Source organism: Pomacea canaliculata, linkage group LG13, assembly GCF_003073045.1.
Source record: "Pomacea canaliculata isolate SZHN2017 linkage group LG13, ASM307304v1, whole genome shotgun sequence".
NCBI classification, from domain to species: domain Eukaryota; kingdom Metazoa; phylum Mollusca; class Gastropoda; order Architaenioglossa; family Ampullariidae; genus Pomacea; species Pomacea canaliculata.
The window spans coordinates 14,345,798-14,363,076 of NC_037602.1; the positions used below are offsets into that span (position 1 = coordinate 14,345,798).

A 17,279-nucleotide genomic window follows, 5' to 3' on the forward strand; every position below is an offset into this window, starting at 1 on the left:
TTCCCTTAGATTCCCCTTAATCCAGCGTGTGCGAAGCTTACGAAATTCATCTCTCTATGTGGGAGATATTTTTACAAGAGGCCTCTAGAGAACTATGGAAACTATCCTGAAGAATTAACCAAATGTAATTTGTTATTTTGATTATATAATTGGTACAGCGAGAATGAGCAAGTTCATGAGAAATACCTTGACATCATTGAAAAAGTTAGCCAGTGCTAACTTGAAATATAAGAACTAGAGGACTAGACCCAAAGTTCCCTCTCTTCAAAAAGAACTCGATAATATTGATTCATTCCTCGATGTTTTTGAAGCTCATGTCTACGACCTCTATATACACCTACTCCTGTCTAAACCCTTCAGGGAGAATCTGTAAGACTTGATATAAGACTCGTCGAATACGACAAACTGACTTTGCCCTGTGGAGACGACTTATTCTCGTTTCATACAAGGGGCCCCAGGAGGCGAGATCAAAAATAGATAATTAGAAGGAACGTGGAACAGAGTTCACAGGTGAAATGGAGTTTGAAGGTGGTCAGTGAGTCACAAGAAGAGAGAAAGATACAAAAACTGGAGCAGTTGTAAAAGAGCTAATTCAGAAATTTCAGGGCGATACAAAAAGCCAGAAACTTGTGGAATCTCTCAAGGACTACAATCTAAGGGATAAAGAGTGAGCCATATATAGGGAGGTTTCCAAAACATTTGATAACGGGTCATCATGATCCCATAATAGTTTACCGCAAACATGGCTACACTAAGGCAGACTCTTTTGCATTAGAAAATAAATAATTCTTAGAAATGAAGAAAAATGCAGCCTGGTTATATAACCACATGGGATTAGAGGTTCAACTTGATCACAGCCTGAAATATTGCACCTATGTTTCTGTATCACTGATACATTTTAAAAAGATCAGTTAACAAAGCATATGAACAGCGTTCGTCTAGCGGATGCAATTAAAATATCGGATAAATTCAGCTACATCTCCATTTGGTCAGATCCCAAACAGATCGTATACAGGGATTATCCTGCAGATACATGTTGTCTGAAAGTTGTCAAGCTCTGAAAGAATAATAAAAAGAGACTAGTCTATCTTTAAAGATTTTTCGAAGGTGCATTATGATTGGAAAAAAAGGAACATCCTTTTGCTCTGGCCAGGTCATTCTTCACTTTGGTGCTTGACTATGGCTCGTGGAAATATAATTTATGTTGAGGCACAGACCATGACTCAAAAAGAGGGAAAAAGTTTCATTATAGTAAAGTGTTTGTTTTGGTTGTGTTCTCAACGCGCTCAGGACAGAAACAATCGCGCGGACTGATGTTAACAACAGTATAACGACTTCAAACATTGCTCATAAACAAGTCAGAAGGGAGGTAAGAATCATACCTGGTGTGATTCAGAAACATGTTTGTTCTCTCCCCTTCATTGCAGCTTACCTGCCTAGAGTGCAAAATCGTTGCTTTACAAGGGTCATAAAAAATGAACTCTTGTCGCAAACTAGTGGGCATATATTGTCTCACCTTTTATAGTATGGTAAGTGATGGGGATAGGGGGCTATCTCCGGGTGCCACATTGCCCTTTCTTCTTTTCTGCCATTAAAAATGTCGAAATGATCTCATGTTGATCAGTACCTGCTCATCACATCCACAAAAGAACACAAAAACAAACGAGATTTGACGTAGGTGACAGTTATACACAAATAGTAGTGTTCATACTTTGTAAGACAGTGTAAAGCGTGGTGTAGCCTGGTAGTGAACATTTCGTGCACACCGCTGCTGAAATTAATTAAGAAGCCTACATTAGTTTCGTGAGTAGGTTTTTAATTGTCAACAATCTTACACTACAAAGGTTTTTCAGACACTGCACTACGACATCAGGTAATAGATAACGATCGAAGTACAGAATGAAACTAGGACTTCACACCAGCACAGCTTGATGTTATCTGCATTGTCGGTCCCAACCCACCGTTGATAATACCTAAACTCAAAAAAAAAAAAAAAAAAATACGAATGCTCCACAAGAGAGGACTGCCTACAAAAAAAGGACAACAGTCAAGCTTTAGCCAAGATTATGAAGACATGCATTCGTTTTGCAAACAGGGATTAAACGAGATAGGAAGGAGAAGAAAATTTATGAAAATCATACATCCTAGGAATTTTTAACGAGAGATAACTAGGGATTTGAACAAGAGGCGTGATATAAAATGCTGGAATCGCCGTTGATGCTCTTGGCATTTTATCTCAACATCAGCATCCAGAAACTCGTTTTAAACGATTTAAAAAATATTTGCTGATCCGTTTCATAAGATTTAATTCTTGTCAATCCAACCGAGAAACTATAAGCAATGACCTGTCTTGTTTTACGTGTGCGTTTGTATGGCCCATAAATTGTCCTGTCAGCAGCTTTATATACTACAAGGCTGACCTTCCTTTCTTGTGGACAGATGTCATCAATCCTTGAAGTGCCAAATCTTTTTGCTGTCTTGGTGCCACTAGGTTGCTGTAAACAACCTGTTATTTTGTGTTTGCGACGGCGGGTTGTAGGACGGTAGAGGATTGGGTGTTGTGGGGAATCACGAGGCAACTATTAGTGTGTTTTAAAGACATAAAACTACTACTGAAGCTAGGTCGGGACCTGTATGGTAGATCCTCGCTTAGTAGCCCGACCTACTATTCCCCATATAACAAACGGGAAACCAAAACAATGATCTAAAAGACAGAAATTGGCGCATGTTTCACTGACACTGTCTAATGGGATCTTTTAGAAGAAAACATAAAAATTTCAAATAAAACTTTTCTCATTTATCTTCGATATTCATTGCATTGAAAGTTCTATCACTCTCAAGAAATGACTGCCACCTTTGGCCCTTCTCACTTCCACCACTTAGCCCTCACATCGACACAAACGTCTCTTTTATTCAGTGGCTAGCTATAAGATACTGTGTTTTTTGATATGAACTGTCACCATTGATTAATAGCTCTGCTGTTTAAATGTTAGGGAAAGTAAGGAAGGGGACTTGAACATGCAAAAGCAAGGAAAGAATTATTTCCAAAATCCACGGGCGGTCCGGTGGCGCAACGGTTAGCGCCTGAGGGTTGGAAGTCCTGGGTTCAGATCTCGTCTTGGGCACACTGTTCTTTTTCTCCATGTGGCATCTATTTACAGGGCTGGCTGCCTTGATATGGCCATAGTTACTGGCTTGGATATTCATACATTCGCTGTCCATACGGTTTTCCGGAACGAGATACGTTTGGATAGCGAGATTCCACTGACTCTACTATGGGTTGTGCCTGTAATGTTGTTTACCTTCATCTAAAGTTATCTGCGTTGCTTCGTGCTCTTTATGAACTCGTGAAATTCTTCTCTCCGACTATAATTTCGAATGCAGCAGACAGCTGGTATAGCTACAGGGTCACAGAGATTTACTGATTCACGAGTGTAATGCGACACTTGTTTGATTTATTGCTCACACATTCCAGATTATCCCGCTCAAGAAGTAACCCTATTTTCTGAGGTTGAAAGTATATGCATACTGCTTATATGAGTGCTGCACGTAGCACAGTAGGTATCTATGGTCTATCTGAACAGAAGAAGATGAATCCTGATAATAAGGCTATAGAACACTCGGACGGGGTTTTCCGGGATTGCGGATATTAAGTAACTCAATGAACATGTGGAGGTTGAAGAAACGGAAATCATGTGAGGTCCTACCCCTAGCCAATATTTGCTGATAATTACATGTACATGCATTGATCTCAAATATTACATGACGTTCCAAAGCCCAGTGGTTATCTCCACTCTTCATAACACCTCCAAGATGTTACCTCTCCTCACGATGATGATGACGACGACGACGATGATGAGGATGACCAATTAACCCTGATTGGCCGGAAGGGAGACCTAGCGATATTTTTACAAACTTTAGCCACTTTTCTTGATTATTTGTCAGTCTGGAATGCAGCTATTGAGAGGCCAGTCCATTCGTGGAGGATGTCTACCAATTTCTTTCCTTTGAGACTTTCTCTCTTCTTCTTCGAATTTCCTGTCCTGTTCCCTTTAAGATCGTCTTTGCAAGTCTTTGCCCAAACTTGTGCGATTTGTCCAGACCACTTCAGCTCGCGTCTCTTCACTGTGATCAGGTCTTCGCAGGACCTAATTATTTGCTGTATTCTTGTTCCCACTTCCTCATCGGTGATGAGGTTTCTGTAGCAGACATAAAATATCCTCTCTCAACATCTCACTTTCATACCCTGTATTTTCTTTTGCTGTCAGGATCCAAGTCTCTTATAAGTACAGGGAGAAGGAGTTGACAAAGGAGGAGTATTAGCCTGATTTTGGAGTGGAGACAGATATCCTGGTCACTAGATGAGTTTCAGTTTGTCGAACGAACCGCTGTTATAAAAGTACCTCAGGGTCTTAGTCATCCTCTGAAATAATCGACTCAGATACTTGAAGCTTTAGATTGTCTTTCCTTGTCATCCTTGACTTTAATGGATGCTAAAGCCGTTAGTGTTGCTGATTAATGAAGATGTGAGATATCTTGTTTGTATGTTAGTGGAGGAGAGTTTGTTTGTATGTCAGTCGATCTCACTGTCAGGTAAGACATGTCTGTCCATCGATTCATGACCAGAATATTTCCTTTGAGTGTATGTCGGAGTAATTCTTGTGAACTTATTTATACGCAGGCTAGAGAGGTTTGACCTGAGATATCACTATTCATTCGGAATTCAGAAAATGCATTTCATTTCAAAGACAGCCATGTTATTAACTGTTTATTTATCGAAAGACGTCAAACTACCATGTGGAGGGCTATAAATCTTTCTTGTCTCCTCTTTTCCCGAGTTATAATATACAGCGCCTTCTTCATAAAGCAATATTGCTTGGACAAAATGGTGGATGATATCTTTCTATCATACATCATAGAGCACGTGTATGCACACACACACACAAGCAGACAAACATTTAAATTTCGTAAAAGTTGTGAAGACCTCGGAATAGAAAACTAGTTAATGTCATTCTTTTTTCTCACACACATATATTTATTGTGTGTCCGTGTGCGCGCGTCGCTACGCTCTCGAGAGTATGTGCATAAGTAAGAGAAGCTGGGAGGTAGGCAAGCAAAGGTAGAGGGGGGAACAAATATATCAAAAATACTTTGTAAACTCTTTCCATCACTCATATTAAATTGAATATGAATTCAGAGCCAGTTTGAGATATATCTAAGTTATATTGTCTGAATTACAAAACATTCTGACAGCTATAACTCCTTTTTTCATAAATACGAAACTCTATTTTCTAATCCCCGTTCATCATTCTCTCGAGGAAAAATGAACAAAAGAACAGAGAAAAAAGCACCTTCCCTTGCTCTGGTCCCGCAACACGAAAAATGGTTTCTTTTCTGTTTGAACTTGATAAATGGTTGATTTTTTTTTTTTGCCTTTTGAAATGTGAGCAGTTTTAAGATAGTTCGTAAATCAAGCAAACGTGCAATCCTTGAGAACATGCCTCTGTGTCAGAGTGAGTCATAGAAATTACGATTCATTTTAACATCGCAGTTCAAACTTAATAAACATTCTTGAGATATTTTCAAGTTCGTACATTTTTAAAAAGGATATATAGATGTCAAAACGGCATTTCATGATCAGTAACTCTTTAAGTGAAAACGTAAGCAGAAATGATTGGAATACGATGGAACTTCTAATAATCAACTGCTTTCGGCTTGAAAGACCTGTGAGGGAAGGCGAGGACAGATTTTTTTTTTTCAAATTGAAAAATCATATTTTCTGACTAATTACATACCAAACAACGCTGTCAGTGTGTACAGGAAGATGATGAATACACATGCCTGAATACTGTTCAAGTGTCCCAAACACGATGAACTGTCAGCTATGCTCCCCAAAAACCTAGAGGTACTTGTTACCCCCAGGCTCTGTCCACGTCTTGCTTTTGTCTTAAGTGCTGAGAGCATGTTCCTTCATGAGCATGCGTTATATAAAAATCACGTTTTAACAACAACCACCACCACCACCAAACAAACAAACAACAACTCCTCCTCCTCCTCTTGTGAGCCAGCGATGAGATCAGGCATCGCATTTCTCTAGCTGTAATGGTTTATGATTTGTTTAGAGTGCCACTTGTGCCATTTGTTTAGAGGTTTCTACTTGAACGAAAGAACGAGCAAAATCTTTGAGTGATTATCACGAGGTTTTATCCTGTGGATGTTTACACGGGGTCACATTATTACAAATGTAAGTCATGCAGACACGCGCTCTAACTTCGACGGAAAGCCAGGAGAAAAGCTTTCACAAATTTTATGGGGAAGGGAATCATTCTCTGGGCTTATGGCTCGTTACAGGTCACAGCATCATTGAGCATCATTGAATTATCTGCAGAGGAAAAAGCAGAAGAGGCCCAACCGCAAATCATGTGACTCTTCACCGCCCAGGCTCGCATGGTTGCTGTCTTGCAAGGCACCAAGAGAATTGTCTTATCGTGATTGCGTGTTTTTTAAATTCATAAATTGCAAGAGAAAATAAAAACGTCCAGTCATATATGGAACTTTAATATGAGTGACTGGTTTCAACGTTTTTTCCATTCATTTATTTGTTCGTTGATTCATTCATCCATTGGTTCATTCATTAGTTTGTTCATTCATTCTTGGTGTATCCATGGGAGGTGTGTGTTCAAGCGTTGCTGACACTGACTCAAAACTTGAATAATTTTTTTTAAAAAACACGTTCTAAACTTGTCTGCCTCGATCTCAGCAAAGTCTCCTCGTCAAACTGAAGGAAGCACCGCCTGTGTGGATCAAATCCTCCTTCTTCTTCTCCTCCTCCTCCTCCTCATCATCATCATCAAACTTGTACAGCATTGTTCCCAATTCAGGATTATAGAGCTCTGTCAAACACTTTTGTTGCATAGACTGTGTCTCCTCCTTCCCTTCCATTCCCTTTGGTAAACTCATGAGTTTGTTTGTCCTCTGTGCTGGTATCGGTAAGAGGGAAGAAGCAAATGGAGATTATTTGCTAGTCTTGCCTTCGGAACGCAATTCTCCATGCACAGTCGTCACATCGGGTCATGGTCAGCCCACCTCACGGGGGATCAAGAGCGACCCCGAGAGCCAGCCGTCCAAGGGGGAGACGATCTCACCAGGTTTGCGCCGTCGGGAGCAGTTTTCTTCACCGTAATTATTTCATTTCATTGGTAAACAACATCACAACACTCTCCGGCATGCCGATGCTAGAGAGGGAATCAATAACTCTGCCAAGGAAGAAGATGGTAGAGGGATGTTGTATTGAAGTCAGGAAATGAGAGTCAAATTAAGGTGGCATGCTGTTGCCAGACGCCACAATAATTTTCGTGGAGGATGTGGGTCGGAGCACAAAAAAGCGGCTGGAGAGACGGAAGTCTGCTGCTTTCAAAAGACAGTGGCGACGGAGATGAGCACAAGGAGCAGGGCAGAGGCCTTGCAAATGGAGAGAGAGAGCAGCGAAAGTGCCCGTTGGGAATTTTCAGGGGTCTGAGGTCTTTAGGTACAATTTTCTCTCATTTCTTCTGGCTCCATTAACCGTTAAGAAGCACTTAGAGTTTGGAAAGTAGACTGCATCGCAGTTTAGTGCACTATTCGCACTCCAGTTGACTTGTTGATGTGCACGCGCACACACATTCTCCTTCTTTGTCTGTTTCTTTCTTTCTCTCTCTCATACTTGTATGGGTCAATGGGCTAGCAATAAAGAATTTGAGTCTTGAGTCTCTCTTACACGGGCAACTGCTGTCTTTTCGAATGGTAGATTCGAGTGTGTGATAATACTGAGGCCTCTCTGTCAAACCACTTGTAACCATTTGCATGCCTTGTATACAAAGTGTGTCTTAAAAACAAGGTGGCCGACTCCAAGATCAGTTTCTTAAAAACCTTGCTTTCCACGGTAGTACTATGACAACCTGTAGTGAATATTGGCCAATCGTTTGGTTCGCCCCTTATGTATGAGATGCTTGTAAAAAATGTATCTACCTTTTTAACGATTTGCAATAATCTGTAGCTACTTTTTGAAGCAGAAAGTTATTGCCTTCTCAAAGATTCGCATCTATGCGGATCGCTTCATCTCTCTTTGTAAAGAACTTTGATATACATGTAGCTCTTGATGGTAGGGTAAGTTCTCAATAAATCAACTCAATTATCGCTATTGTTTCTGTACCAGTCAGATGCTAGTATAGCAGTTAATTCTTGTGCTTGTTTTTCTTTTTCTCCGCTTATTGTTCTTATTCTTTTGTTTTTTGTTCTTCCTCCTCTTCTTATTTTTCTAAGCTAAAAGACGTTTAAAAACTTTTATTTGAAATGCACTAAAAAGGGTACAATAATTTTACCTATGTCTGGGTATTTTCTTTAATACATAGAACTTGAAATGTAAAAGTGTGAGGGGCACTCTTAGAAATATTTTATAATTAAGTTTATCATTATTAATTACCTTATCAATGAATAAATAAGTTAAAATTTGTGATGATCAGATTTTTAAATATCTTGAGAGAGAGTCCCTACACTCTTATATGTTATATGGAATAAATTTCAGAACTTTAGGACGATGGGAAGTTGCTGAAAAATTGATTACAAATTCGATGGACTAGAATAGTGAAATAAAAAGTACGTAAAAGGTGTTCACACTGTGACCTAATATAGAGGGCTAATTTTTAAGATTGTCCTGATGATGTCCTCGCTCGACCTGGAGCCAATGGGGAGACAGAGGTATTGAGGATATTTCTCCTGGACGTCCCAAAACTTGTTTCGCCATGAAATTTCCTTCTTAGTGGCCTAGTTCGTCTTCAAGTTTTGAGACAGTATCATTTATCTCGGCGTGTCTCCTGGTCAGATTCACAATCGGCTGATTATTGTTTTCGTACACAATCCTTTGTCTTCCTCACATCACGGCACAGATTGTCAACTTTTTTCTTCGTGGCTTCCTGCTCGTCACCACATTGTTTACAAGCTGTCTTCTTGCTGATTCAACAGGCTTTTCTTGTTGTCCAAGGGTTAGAACCTGCGTCAGTCGTCTGCGGAATACTGACCATGCTAGTCTGCAACAACTGTTCCCGGCGGTTTTTATTGCCTATAGTCTTTTTGACATGCCATCGCCTTCCGCAGGACTAGGGTTTGTTGCTCTATCATCATTCAGCTGAATGCAATGTGAGGACAAGGCGTAGCCCTTCATATACATGCCTGACACTAAGGCGGGGAGCCCGGTGACAAGACTTGACAGATGTATGGCACTGCACAACAACCACAAACATCATCAACTCTGCAGCCAAGTCGTAAACAAATCATTTAGTGTCAAAGCTTCTCAACTGCCGCAGGTGACCTTTGCAATGGTGCGAGACATGCACGCCAATGAAAGCGGCCAATTGCGGCTCTCCAAGCTCCTACTTCATTCATTTTCGACAGGTATGTAGTCGAGATATACTATGCTTTTCAATCTGTCACTCACAACAGCGTGATATTTGTCGCTATTACTTCAGTGTCTCAAAATATCTCGTAAAACTGAACGATAAAATTTTGAAGCCATGGCTTGTAGACCGAGTGAGTGAGTGAGTGAGTGAGTGAGTGAGTGAGTGAGTGAGTGAGTGAGTGAGTGAGTGAGTGAGTGAGTGAGTGAGTGAGTGAGTGAGTGAGTGAGTGAGTGAGTGAGTGAGAGAGTGATGGGCAGTAGAGACTCAAAGTTTTATATTGTTTCAAAATATTCAAAAATCATTTTGCTTAAATTCAACAACAGAACCAAATTCTTTGAGTAGCAATAACTTGTTCTTGAACCCGTTCCAACTAACCGACATTTTTGTCTACGTCACAAAGTATTTATTACAGGGACTGTTATTTTGAAGAGAGAAGAGGCTTGAAATGAAGTTGAGAAGAACGTGTCGTGCCTTTGATATTATTAGGAGCAGAGATATAAACCTATCACATTAAAGTGTTGCAGATTTATTGCCTTCAGAAAGGGTGGTCCCGTATACACGACTTCAGGTGCAAATCATTCTAAACAGCTTTACACAACCTTCAATGATATTCTGTTAGAGGATTAGACAAATATTACAACGAAGAAATGTCCAAAATATGTTACAATGTAGTATTACAAGACCAAATGAAATCAGGGTTACATTATTAAAGTAACCCTGTACAGCTTGATTCCTCCTTCACTCTGTGTTTTTATTAGACCATCTAAACTAAAGCTTCCCTTTAGTTCTCTATAATAACATGTAAGGTAGTTGAAAAATAATTACTTCCTGTGACTCATAAGACAGCAAAAGTCGATGTTGCAAGCACAAATTATTAAAAAATTTCTTCGTAGAACTTCCTACAAAGCAAATACTACAGAAGTTGCCTGTAGGACATCATCACCTGGCCAGGAGCATGCAGTCTTCAAACAGCAATGACCCCCTAGCACCAAAAGTGAGGTCATTGCTTTTGTGATAAATGTTTTTGATGAGATTGTAAATTTCAAAGCCGTGATAAATCACATTTTCTAGAGGACCTGTATATATATCTGAGATAAGCTACATCGGGCACTTCATTCGGGGCGAGGCTCAGGTCCTTCCTGCGAGGTCGGTGTGGACAGGGTCATCGGCTATACACGCCATCTTGGTTTGTCCAGAAACTCTCGTCTGTTGCATCCGTCACCATGCTGCTGCGCCTTCTTCTGGGTTTGGCATTCAGCCATCACTTGTTTTGCGAAGGTAAAACAGACAGCATTTATTTTCTATGAGTTAAACATCGTTAGATAATGATGATGAGGAGGAGAAGGAGGAGGAAGAGGAGGAGGAGGACCATGACAATGTTGACAACATTTTCTATGTCGTATTTAAACGCAAATACTACACCCCACTTCTATGCAAAAAGATTGCAAAACACACTGAACAAAAATACATCGTAATATAGCCATACTGAAATCGTTCAGCTGCAATGCATAATGTTTTCTGTCCTTTATTTTCTTTCTTTCTTCCTTTTCTTCTATTTATTTTTAACGCCTGTGTACGAATTGTCATTTCCAAGGTATTCTCAGCACCTGTTTTGACGAGATGCGGTCCGATTTCCGGTGCTACAACCTTTTGCCTCCCTACACCAACACCAACTTTCACCTGCCGCAGTCGCCCACCCAGCAGAACATCCGCTTCCTGCTGTACACCACGGCCAACCCCTCGTCCCCGCACCTCCTCCATTCCCAGGACGCCCGCACCTTCCAGGCGTCCCACTTCGACAAGAACCGCGCCACCAAGATCATCGTGCACGGCTTCACCGACTCCGGCAGCAGCAGCTGGATCCACGAGATGGTGGGCAAGCTGTTGCAGAAGGTAGGCGGCATCGTCCTTCCTTCCTTCTGTTCTTTCTACACAAGGGTATGAGCAAACGAGGAGCACACAAAATCAGAGGGACTCTACAAGCTGGAACGAGGGCTTGAATGTGTTCATTCTGACTGAAAAACAGTCTTGAAAACAGAATAATAAATACATTTGTCTCTTTGTTTTGTGTTCACTCATTCATTCATTCAATCAGATTCGCTTTTATTTCATGCTACCTACAGACATTTCTCTCCTCTACAACTATCACCAAGCCATAGAGCCACATTGTTTGTCACTTCATGTTTTTTTTTTCTCTCTCCATCACCCAGAACGTTAATGTCATCGTCGTGGACTGGCAGACGGGGGCCAAAGGGCCGAACTACTTCCAGGCGGCGGCTAACACCCGCGTAGTTGGCGCAGACATCGCCACACTCATCTTGACAGCCCAGTCGCTGGGGGCAGCCGCCTCATCGTTCCACATCATCGGCCATTCCCTCGGCTCTCACATCGCCGGGTATGCTGGGGAGAAGGTCCATGGTATGGGAAGGATCACAGGTGGGCGAAGATATTATCGAGCATGTTTATTTATTTTTTTAAGCGGAAATTGTCAAGAAGAACATGTCCTTATAAAAGTTGTGGCTTTTGAGATGCCATTATGGATTTTTTTAAAATCGGTCCTGTGGTAAAGTATTTGAGTAAATAAGAACACGCGAGCATATAAATTAACAAGGGAATTTTGGGGTGGGGGTGGACGGATCGATGGAGAAAAAGGAGGAATGAATGACCAAGCTGACTCGTGGCAGGTTTGGACCCCGCTGCCCCGCTGTTCGAGACTTACAGCGAGAGGGTGCGACTGGACAAAAGCGACGCAGCTTTCGTCGACGTCATCCACACGGACGCACAGCCGCTGCACGAAGCTGGTAGGTCACGTGACAAGGCCAGGTAACAAGTCGCTGTTGCGAGTCTTTCATGACACTACTAATGTGAGAAAATTTCTGCCTAACAGACTAAATAAATAAACAAAAAAAAATAAAACTAAAGATGCTAAAATGTTCGAATAAATAAATTTTGTTTACGTGTATCCTGCCTTAGCTCCCCTAAATCTCCAAAACCAAAAAACAAACAAACAAACAAACAAATAAACAAGCAAACAAACAGAGAAAGAAATGAAGAAGACTTGGTTTTGAACAGGGAGATGTGGGTCGCCGGAAGAATACAGCGGACTGACTGCCTGGCGAGGATCCTTTTACACCATGACAGTATCAATCAGGAATTTTATTAAGAAGAAACCAGACGAAAAAAAAAAACTGACTGATAAAAGCTTTTAACAAAGAGATGGCTTTTGCTTTTATTATTTATGAATTAAGCACACGCGTGCACACACACACACAAAGAAAGAACCTATAAAAGCCTATAAATAAAAGAGACAAAAGGTTCACCTTTCTCTGGTAAAAAGACTCAATTTCCGGAGAACGCTGAACGACTAAAACAGACTGCTGGACCTTTGCAGCAGACGGCGAAGGGCTGAAGTCACGTGGTGTTGTTGACCATAGAAGGTGGATCCCCACAGCTGTTCCTAGTCTGCCTTTGTAAAGGCCATTACCTTGCATTATTGCCGGAAGAAATGGTGGTTCTGTGTATCTGTTGTCAACGAGCTAGTAGCTGGTTATCTTTAGATTGTAAAAGTTAACTGTGTGTTTGTTGTTTTCTGAAAGGTGTTGGAATTAGAAACACTCTCGGTCATGTCGACTTCTTCCCCAACGGTGGCGTCAACATGCCTGGCTGTCCGGCTGAAAAAATCAACTGGACAAAGCTCCTGACCGGACAGATCACCAGTAAGTATCGTCTAACATGTGTCAGCAAGTAATTGTGTGAGTTAGTCAATCAGTTTTCGTTCATACAGACAATATCGATAGTTCTGAGCACGTGACTGTCTTGGTGGGTGATCATCACTGTGAAATATTGAAGAATACTTTGAATCCTCTTTAAAAAAGTTTGGAAGTTGGCCATTTTCTTTCTCTTGTGTTCGAAAGCTTCACACCTTTTTTTCCGCTTGCAGCAGTGACATCAGACGTCGCCTGCAGCCACAACATCGCCACCAGGTACTTCACCGCCAGCATCAACGACAACCAGTTCCAAGCCTTCCCCTGCGCCAGCCTGGACGCCTACAGCAAAGGTCAATGCACGAGCTGCGGCAGCGGCTGCAACAACATGGGTTACCACGCGCACACTTCGACCTCTGGCCTCTTTGTCCTGCACACTGCCCCAAGCTATCCTTTCTGATCACACCTTTCTCTGAGCACCCCAGAAAATAACGAGCGCCAGAAAATGTAGTGGACACCAAGTGATGAACACACGCGAGACGGCGGCACCGTACTTCAAAATGGCGGCTGCGAAGGTCCTACCATCTTTACAAGCACAAACTCTTTGAGAAGTAAAGTTAAAAAGTCACTATTATCATTGCATCTGTCTGGCTCCCCTTGATGTTTATCAAAAATGTGTGTCGTACTGTGAAGCATAAAATTATTCTGCATAATTTGAAATCTTTGGAAAAGTCAACACTGAAGGAGAAGAACGAAAACTTTCAGCAATAAAACATTTAACTGTCAATTCAATGATTAGTTCCATCCGCTTTAATTGTGTGTGTGTGTGAGAGAAGGCTTTTATTACCAGGACGAAAAAGAAGAGGGTGGGTATGTTCATTCTCATATGGGGAATAATAGATTTTGATAATCATTAAAAAAGCTGGAAGTTTTATTGGCCCTTAATAGTGAACACTTCACCCTTTGTCTTGTTATTCTTGTCTCCAAGCTCCTGGGCTTTTCACACAACTCGGTGATGAGGACATCCTACTTGTTCGAGTGTCAGGTAATGTGTAGGTGGCGCTACCCTGTAGGTCTGAGTGCCATCGAAATAAGATGCGAAGTACACTCTAGGGACGGCATTCGTCCTTCCTCTAATTGCTTCCCGATCCAGCAATTCATATACTGCTTTTATTATTTCATTGATTTCTAATTTCCCTCAACAAAATCTAAAGAAACAGTTTTTCTTTTATTTAAAGATTAATTTTTTATAATTTCTTTTATAATATAATTTTTTATAATTTTTTAAAAATAATATTTACCTCTCTGTATAAATGAAGCACATACAAGATGGGATAATGAAAATCAGAATTACTGGATAAGGGTGTGCAGGATTTCAAATTCCCTTCAGAAGAGCATGGGAAAAGAGAACTCACTGTATATTACTGTAAACAGTTAATAAATCATCATTTCTGGACAATGAAACAATAATTTATCATATCTGACAGCTCTTGCTCGCTAAAATCTCGTTTCACGCGCGAAACATTGGTTTTCTCATGTAACGCACCCCCGGCGTAGTCAGGTCGTGGGGCAGCTGTTGGTGTAGGTGGCTGTTCCAGTCAAGTGGTCTCCTCCCGCTGCTTTTAGTTGAAGCTCGTTTGACTACTGGCAGCATGGCGTTGAGTCCTAGTGTTTTACACACACATTACACTGTGAAAACTTCTCACAGCCACACAATAATGTTTACAACAATCGACCAGGCGTGGATAGATGGAGTGTAGGAAAGTGGGATGGGGGACATTTTGTCAGGAGATAAAAGTTCTCACGGAAACCTGAACGTGATGTGACAAAGGAGTTGTTGATGCTGAAGGCTTTTTCAGGCTTATTAATGGCGAGATTTATTTATTTATTTTTTTGGGTCTGTTCTGAATGCGAAACAAGTTTGACAGCGGGCTGATGAAGGGAGTTTGGTCTCTTAAACGAACAAGGGACTATTTGTGTGTAACTTCAAGCAGGAATAAAAAGGAATCACATCTGAAAAGAATGATTAATTCCATTTGGATTGTGTGATGTTCAAAGGCTGTTATTGTGAGAGTGGAAAGGAAGGAGAGGGTATGTTCATTCTGATTTGAAGAAAAAGATTTTTATAGTCATGACAACATTGGTACTTGTATCGGTCATTAACAGTAAACCCGCCATTCTATGTCTTGTTATCCTCGTCTCCAAGCTCCCACATCCTTTTGTACAATGATGAGGAATTTCTACTTGTTCTAGTGTTAACATGTAGGTGGCGCTGCACTATAAAGGTCTGAGTGACATCAAAATAAGACACATTGCCTTTTCCTTTCTCACATTACCTCCCGATCCAGCAACTCCCTCCCGTGAAGATTTTGCTACGGGCAACGTGACACAATACTCGTGCTCCGATTGGTCAGAATTATGACATGACTAATCAAGAACCAAGTTTAGTTTTCTTCCAAACATCGGTGGATCCGTAAGATCAGGTGATGATCTCTAGTCACGAGTTCTCTTTGGGCGATAAATAGCCCGGATGTAGTTGTTCTTGTTCATACTTGTCGCCTTGTCGATGTTAACCTCTTTTTTTCTTAGGATAAAATTATTTATTACAGAGATTGTAAAGAGGAGGACGCGTCCTTATTCTTATCAGAAACAGGTGAAAGCAGTAAAACAATGTAATATATTGCCGATTTATTTCTTTTTATTTTATCCTTGTCTGTGAATGTGACGGGGGATCAAAGTCCTTTTAAAGGACATTACTAAGCTTTTGTGTATGCCATTTGTCGGAGGGTAGGAAAAGCACACACACACTGCTTTATTTCACACATTTATTTTCACACAGCCGTTGTATGAAGGTGGTAGTCACGTGACAAGCCATGACCTCATCCCAGCTAAGCTTGAATGGCGCTGTGTGAACGCCAACCGTAATCAGCTAACAATAATAAATAAATCCTGCCTTCACACCAGTAGTTGTCTCAAATAAATAAACAAAGCCTTCATAAATGGGACTTGTGGCCTTAAGTAAAAGAATAAATAACAGATCATGTTGCAGCCTACAGTAATGGCTTTAAAATGAATGCATTAGTGAAGGAAGCAAGAAAAACAGAAAAACGGGATAGGTGGGTTGGAATATGTGAGGCGCCATTTATACAGACGTTTAGCAGCGACCACCTGTTGATGTGGTGGAAATAAGATCCATTCACAGCATTAGTTGCTGTGGCAACGCTAATCAGGAGAAAAAAGAGGGAAATGAGAAAGCTCGCTTAGAATAAGGAAACCAGACGCACACTGCGGGGGATATAGGGGCTCTTTCTAGTCGTTATTTGTGATCACTCACTCACCTACCACCCACCCATTCACCCACCCACTCAGAGACTGAGACTGGCAAGCAGACTGTGAGAGAAAGAAAGACAGAGATATGTATCACTGTATGTAAACCAAAACAAAGTTCTCTCTGGTTGAAAGTGAAGCAATGGCGGGAGAACGCGGAGCGCCAATCGGGGTTCGTGACCTTTCCGATGACAGAGTTCAGCGATGAAAAGTCGTCCTATGCCACTGGCCACTGATGGCGATTCCAACACGACCTTTGTAAAGTTCACTGTATTTTCATTATGAGAATTTGTTGCATAAAGAATAATTCTACTGGCCGCTTATCTTTCAATCTTAAATGTCACTGTCAACTGGATAACTTTTGTCGAAGGTACGGGAAATTGGGAATTTGTCGGCCATGTCGACTTCTTCTCCAGCGGTGACGTTATCATGCCCGGATGTTAAAATAAAAAACAGGCATTCCCTACTAGAAAAAAAAAAACCGAAACAAACAAACGGACTGAACAGATTTGTCGATGGTTGTCCAAGCAATATTTTTGCGCGTGCACACACACACACACACACACAATTTTTTGTCCTAACATGTTAAAGGAAAGAAAGGTCCTTCGAACAGTTGCTGATGGTCTGTCTGTCTGTCTGTCTGTCTGTCTGTCTGTCTGTCTGTCTGTCTGTCTGTCTGTCTGTCTGTCTGTCTGTCTGTCTGTCTGTCTGTCTGTCTGTCTGTCTGTCTGTCTGTCTGTCTGTCATGAACGTCCTTCCAGGACCAGCATGAAAAAAAGTTTTTTTGTTGTTCCAGCCTTACAACTTCTAAGCG

At 41.1% G+C, this 17,279-nt stretch overlaps 1 protein-coding gene across 1 annotated transcript; it reads left to right on the forward strand.

The window, feature by feature from the left end:
- The first annotated feature begins 10,527 nt into the window (after nt 1–10,527).
- Nucleotides 10,528–13,930, forward strand: LOC112554051 (pancreatic triacylglycerol lipase-like). The gene is made up of 6 exons (XM_025221631.1): nt 10,528–10,712; nt 11,029–11,327; nt 11,645–11,870; nt 12,119–12,235; nt 13,031–13,150; nt 13,375–13,930. The coding sequence occupies exons 1-6, from the start codon at nt 10,658–10,660 to the stop codon at nt 13,596–13,598; spliced, it is 1,041 nt and encodes a 346-aa protein (XP_025077416.1). The 5' UTR covers nt 10,528–10,657; the 3' UTR covers nt 13,599–13,930.
- The last annotated feature ends 3,349 nt before the right edge of the window (nt 13,931–17,279 follow it).